Below are 6,777 nucleotides of genomic sequence, written 5' to 3'. Positions count from 1 at the left end.
GAAATAATGGTTGCATTATTTCAGACCCCATACTCTTGATTTCCAATCAACATGAAAACAATACTTACTAAAAATGCCCTTCAGTGGAAGAATGGATGAAGAAACTGTGGAATATATACATGTTAGAGTACTACTAAGCGGTAAAAAACAATGACATCTTGAATTTTGCAGGCAAATGGATGGAAATAGAAAACACTATTCTGAGTGAGGTAACCCAGACCCAAAAAGATGAACATGGGATGTACTCACTCATAATCGGTTTCTAGCCATAATTAAAGGACATCGAGCCTATAATTCGGGATCCTTGAGAAGATAATAAGAAGGTGAACCCAAAGAAAAACATAGGAATCCTCCGGGATATTGGAAGTAGACACAATCGCCGGGCAAAAATTGGGAACTTGAGGGTGGGGTGAGACGGGGTCAAGGGAAGATGGGGAGGGAAAGGCGTGAAGGGGAGAATGGGGGGAGCTCAGAGGAATGGGATGCTTGGGATACAGGAAGGGTGGATATGGGAGCAGGGAAGCATATATCTTAATTTAGGGAGCCATCTGAGGGTTGTCAAGAGACTTGACTCTAGAGGGGTTCCCGGGTTTCCAGGAAGACGCCCCCAGCTAGTTCCTTGGGCAGCTGAGGAGAAGGAGCCCGAAAAGGCCAGTTCCTATAGCCATACTGATGAATTTCTTGCATATCACCATAGAACCTCCACCTGGCGATGGATGGAGAAAATGACTGAGCCCCACATTGGAGCACCGGACTGAGCTCCCAAGGTCCTGATGTGGAGCAGAAAGAGAGAGATCATGAGAAAGAAAGTCAGGACCGTGAGGGGTGCGTTCACCCATGGAGACGGTGGGACAGAACTAACGGGAGATCACCAACTCCAGTTGGAATGGGACTGATGGATCATGCGACCAAACCCGTCTCTCTGAATGTGGCCAACAGCGGGGGCTGACTGAGAAGCCAAGGACAATGGCGATGGGCTTTGATTCTTCTGCATGGACGGGCTCTGTGGGAGTCTTCTCAGCTTGGTCGATCACCTTCCTGGACCTGGGGGGAGGTGGGAGGACCTTGGTCTTAACATAAAGTAGGGAACCCTGATGGCTCCTTGGCCTGGAGGGAGGGGGGGTATGGGTAGAGGGGAGAGGAGGGAAGGGGGAGGAGGAGAGGAGGAGATGGAAATTTTTTTTTTTTTTTTTTTTTTTTTTTGGTTTTTCGAGACAGGGTTTCTCTGAAGCTTTTTTGTTTTAGAGCCTGTCCTGGAACTAGCTCTTGTAGACCAGGCTGGCCTCGAACTCACAGAGATCCGCCTGCCTCTGCCTCCGGAGTGCTGGGATTAAAGTAGATGAGGCTTCTTATACAGTATTCTAGACAGTCATTATATTTAATGTCAAAATAAGATATGATATATATGTTTTAATGATTGTGCTTCCTTAATTATTTAATGTTTTATTTGAAAAGTTACTTTATTTTCCCTTAGCATTTCATTATATAAATGAAATTCAGATTTATAATTTAGAGTTATTTGTACTGCAAATATGAATTTATTCTGGAAAATATGTTGTAATGGATCCATAAAATCTTTTTCTGCAATTGTCTGTGTTCATGTGGTAAAACGAGTCAAGTGAGACTATGAAATTAGCATTTTTGAAGTACACATTGTTGATCAGTGGAACCTGTCTATGAGACTCTAACATCAGGAATGAGACTCTAAATGCAGTCCTTAATCTTTTACAGTTGCTTTATTTTAGATCTTAGAGGAGAAATAAAATCATAGTATTACAGTATAGATGAAATTCCTCTAGTGCATAACAACTAACATGTAATTTCTTATGCTTATTCAGAAAACTATTAATAAATTTGGAAACCTCATTTACAGTAATAATTATTTTCACTATACTTCTATTAATTTGATAACTTCTTATTTGTCTCTTACCTACTAAGTAAACATTTGTGAATAAATTCCTTTACCAATCTTGAGAGATAAAGAAAAGGGAGAAAGGAGAGATAACAAGAATATTTTAAGTCTCATTTTCTAAGTCCATGAATGTATACGTAGCATATTTGTACAATTAAATAATTATTAAGATTACTATCAATAACAACATTTTGTATTAAAGTACCTCCATGCATTCTTATGGTAATATTTAAATTATCTGTGTTTACATAGACTGTTTGATTACATGTTTATATGTTACTCTGTAATATTCTGAGAATGAACAGTTATTGTTTAGTGAAACATATTTACAAAAGTATTCTATGGACTAGAACAAAATATTGAAGTAGACTCTGAATATCACTGGCTTGACCTAAATTATAAAATTCCTTTTTTCCTCAAATTGATATGAAAGTTCAGTATAATCTGGCAAGCTTTACCACACTTCAGATTTATAATGTACCTGGCTACATCACTCCTCTACCATCTGCACGTGCTTTTAATATTTTATAAACTCTTAACCTGTGACAAGCTGAAGGAAAAAAAACCAACAAAGTGACTGTTCAGAAATCACCCCATGATTGTTTACCAGGTTCAATGGGTTGTGTTTTCTTGAGGATTTTTAATAGAGAACAAAGGGACTTTTTAAATTATTATTTTTAATCTTACTATAAATTTTTATTTTAAAATTTAACTTTGATAGAGTGTGAATAATCATGTTTAAAAACCTGAACTATTAACAAATAACATTAGGTGTATTTACAGCACAACAAGGACTACTACACAGGTGTGTACTTTCCATTATAATAGTTTGAATTTACTGCTTTTTTGTGGGTCTTTGATAATCAAAATATCTGTACAAACAGGACATGGCTAATGGTAACATCAATGGATATGTTAACTGGAAGAAGCTAAATTTTCATGGGGTGCTACTCCTAGATAGATCTACAAGTGACTAATTAATGTTGGGAGAAGGATTAGCCTCTCCCAGTTAATTGGTCCACATAGCTTATGCAAAGGTGAGAGAGCATCCCAGAAAGCATATATACACAAACAACAAAAATGGGCCCAGAAGTTGTATTTATATACTTATGCATACATATTTATGTTTGTATGAACAATAAAAAACAAAAATAGGCTCTCAAGTTGAGAGGACATGGAGAACTTTGGAGGTAGGATACCTGATAGTGGCTTGGAAAATAAGGTTGGGGTGTGATACAGTTTTATTTCAATTCAAGATATTGAAATCATGCACATGTACATAAATATAGTATTTTAAAATAAAAATGCAGCATAATAAAATCATGAAAACATAAAAACTATAATTTGAAGAGACAAATGGACAATTATTTGGATAAAAATCTGTTTTAACTGCTGGACTTTTAACTTTATAAATTTATATTCAACAAGTAAGTGTAATTATATTTTTCTTTTACCTCATATAGTGAGATCTGTCTGCTTTCATAAAATTTACTTGACATTTCCCACACCATTATTACCAAGGATGTCACTATGCCCTAAGAACCAAACATAGATACAATGAGACAGTTTTTTATATGGGATTTTTTTATATGTGCAATACATAAATCAAAACCAAAATGGAATGATTGGCATCAGCTATGGATGCTGCAAGATTCCTTTACAGAATGTGACAGAGGCTACCATGTTTATACTTTTGGGCTTCACAGAAGACGTTGAACTGCAGGTCCTCCTATTTTTTCTGTTTCTTGCTATCTATCTCTTCACTCTGATAGGAAACTTTGGACTGGTGGTTTTGGTCATTGGGGATTCTCGGCTACACAACCCCATGTACTATTTCCTTAGTGTTTTGTCTTTCTTAGATGCTTGTTATTCTACAGCTGTTACCCCCAAAATGTTGGTCAATTTCCAGAAAGATAAATCCTTCTCATTTCTTGGATGTGCAACACAGATGTTTCTCTTTGTTATGTTAGGGACCACAGAATCCCTTCTGTCGGCAGCAATGGCTTATGACTGCTATGTAGCCATCTATAACCCACTTCTGTATGCAGTGAACATGTCACCCAGAGTCTATGTGACACTTATTATAGCTTCCTATGCCATTGGAGCTCTACATGGTGCTACACACACAGTGGCCACTTTCAGTCTGTCCTTCTGCAGATCTAGTGAAATTAGGCATGTCTTTTGTGACATCCCACCGTTGCTTGCTCGCTCTTGTTCTGATACACACACCAATGAGCTTCTACTCTTATGCTTGGTGGGCTTGATTGAGATCACTACCATCCTGATTGTTCTGATATCCTACAAATTCATTCTCTTTGCCATTCTGATCACGCAATCTGCTGAGAGTAGAAGAAAGGTGTTCTCTACATGTGGCTCCCACCTCACTGGAGTGTCTATTTACCATGGTACAATCCTCTTTAGTTATATGAGGCCAAGTTCCAGCTCTGCGTCAAACCATGACATGGTAGTGTCAATATTTTACATCATTGTGATACCAATGCTCAATCCCATCATCTACAGTCTAAGGAACAAAGATGTAAAAGAGGCAATGAAGAAATTGTAGAGAAAATTTGCTTCATAATTAACATATATATTTTTAAATAACAGATAAAATTAAGTCATTAATCTATATTTGCATGAATTTATACATAGTTACAAATTACAAATATGTCATGACTTTAATTAGTAGTATGTTATGTATTAGAAATTATTTTGACATCAATTATCTTTCTCTTTCTCAGGTAACATTTTTTTAAAAATGAATTCTTTCTCCTGCATACCAAATAACTTTGATAAATTTTAAATAAATATTTTTATGTGAATATTGTGCTTCGTCAGAAATACATGGTTAATTTTGTACACTTAAGAAGAAACTGGGTATTTAGCAACCTGTGATTAAATAATTCTTGTGTAACTTATGATAAACTGTTATTAAGCACGATGTAACAATCCCAAATGCAGAGTCCTCAAGTAGGAATTCTCAAAGCATATTTTTTCCAGTAAGAAAACTTTTTCATAGGATGACTACTTGAGAAGTGATTTTGTGAATAAATTCACATTTCTTGCAATGAAACACTTCTTTACCTCCAGCTTTATTTTTTCTTTCAAATAAACCAAAAATCTGAACACAACATTTTAATTAAACAACACGACTTTAAAAATTCTTTGTTACATTTATTCATTGTGTGTCTGTGTGTGTTTGCATGCCATGGTACATGGGAAAAAGTCAGAAGACAGCTTGGGGACAGGGATTTAATCTTTCCCTCCACCATTACATACATAAAACTCGTGGTCAGTGCCAATATTTTTTCTGTTATCAAGCACCTTTATCTACTTAGTCATTTCATAAACCCATACTGTTTTTTTTTTCTTTGTTTTTGTTGCTTGTTTCTCTGTGGACTATGATTATCTTCATGTTTAAATTGTTTCTTCTGTTTTTTGAGATTGTAGTGTAATTATAGCCCTGTCCCTTACCTTTCATCCTAACAAACCCTCCTATATGTTCCTCCTCACTCTTCCAAATGCATGGTCTTTTGTTACAAAACCACACTCGCACATACACACATATTTATATACTCGCATTAATATTTTATATGTGATGGAATATTCCTATCGAAAGCTGAAGTGCGATTTTTATCTAGACATCAGTTCCTCATTTCATTCGATCAGTCATGCAGGAACAGCCCATTTATTTCCACTGACTGGAAAGTTTTGCTCAGAAAATTGTACTCAGTGAGTTGACCCACTCCTAGAAAGACAACTGCTTCATGTTAACTCTAGCGTGTGGGTTCTACTTTGTGTGTAAACATGGATGTGCATGAGAGGAAATTGGAAAGAAGCCAGTTAGGAGGAATGCATTAAGCAAAGGAGATATGAAAGAATAAAGGTAAAATTAAATGTAAGAAGAAATTTGGCAGATGAGGAAAACCAGTAGGCATGGAGTGAGGGTGCTGTACCTAAGTGGTGTAGGAAAAGCCATTATGGAAACCTAAAAGCCAACATCCAGCTAAATACATTTTAAAATAATTAGAATGAAGAGACCCTGCATAGCTGGATAATGATGTTTCTAGAAGCTTTGGGTTATTATACTCAGATGTGGGATATATACATAAGAGTCATTAGTTACAAAGGACACAGAGTCTCCAAACAACATAGGTTCTTGTTATTCCTCTTGCTTGCCAACCTAGGACCCACAATATATAATATGGACAAATCAAGCTTTGATTGTTTTGAATAGCTTTTGTCTACTTCATAACTTACTTATTGGAAGAGTTCTATGTAGGTTAATAATGGAGAATAGGCATTGACATCCATAAACAGCTGTTAATTGCAAATTACAATGGCAACCTTCTAGGTAAGATGTACCCATTGGTGTATATTGTTCTGACTGTTATAGACTTGAACAACTGTCCCGAGATTGGATTTAGTCAGGGAATGAGTAATTAGGTTAGTCTTAAATAAAGGATTATTTGTTACTGAAAGACTCTGGGAGAAAGTGAGTCATTATCTTCTTTTGTGTACCATAGGTGGGTCTATCAATTTCCACAATTACAGATAATATTTTGTTTAATCTCAGTTTTTTTTCTGGCACCAAACAATAAGTCATGATTTCTTCACATGGTAAAAAAATTTTTGGCAACAAGTCAGAAATTTCCATGTAACACCCTTATATCATTAAAAGTCTCTCTTATGAACAACCTCACAATCATGTGCCATATTAAACCACAGATAGTGGTAGATAATATGCTCAAACTAATATATTACTCTTTATAAAACACAATCACTTTTCATATGAAAATAAATGCAATTCATCCAAATTGGTTCAAATAGTCTTTGATTTCCAACAACGACTTAAAACTATATTT

The 6,777-nt window shown here is 35.8% G+C and overlaps 1 protein-coding gene across 1 annotated transcript; it reads left to right on the top strand.

The window, feature by feature from the left end:
* The first annotated feature begins 3,533 nt into the window (after positions 1-3,533).
* Positions 3,534-4,475, top strand: LOC119818799 (olfactory receptor 1094-like). Its single transcript, XM_038336575.1, has one exon. The coding sequence runs from the start codon at positions 3,534-3,536 to the stop codon at positions 4,473-4,475; it is 942 nt and encodes a 313-aa protein (XP_038192503.1).
* The last annotated feature ends 2,302 nt before the right edge of the window (positions 4,476-6,777 follow it).

This window comes from Arvicola amphibius, chromosome 7, assembly GCF_903992535.2.
Source record: "Arvicola amphibius chromosome 7, mArvAmp1.2, whole genome shotgun sequence".
In the NCBI taxonomy this organism is placed as follows: Eukaryota; Metazoa; Chordata; class Mammalia; order Rodentia; family Cricetidae; genus Arvicola; species Arvicola amphibius.
The sequence above is the reverse complement of the archived record's forward strand: the minus strand, read 5'-3'. Positions and strand labels throughout refer to the sequence as shown.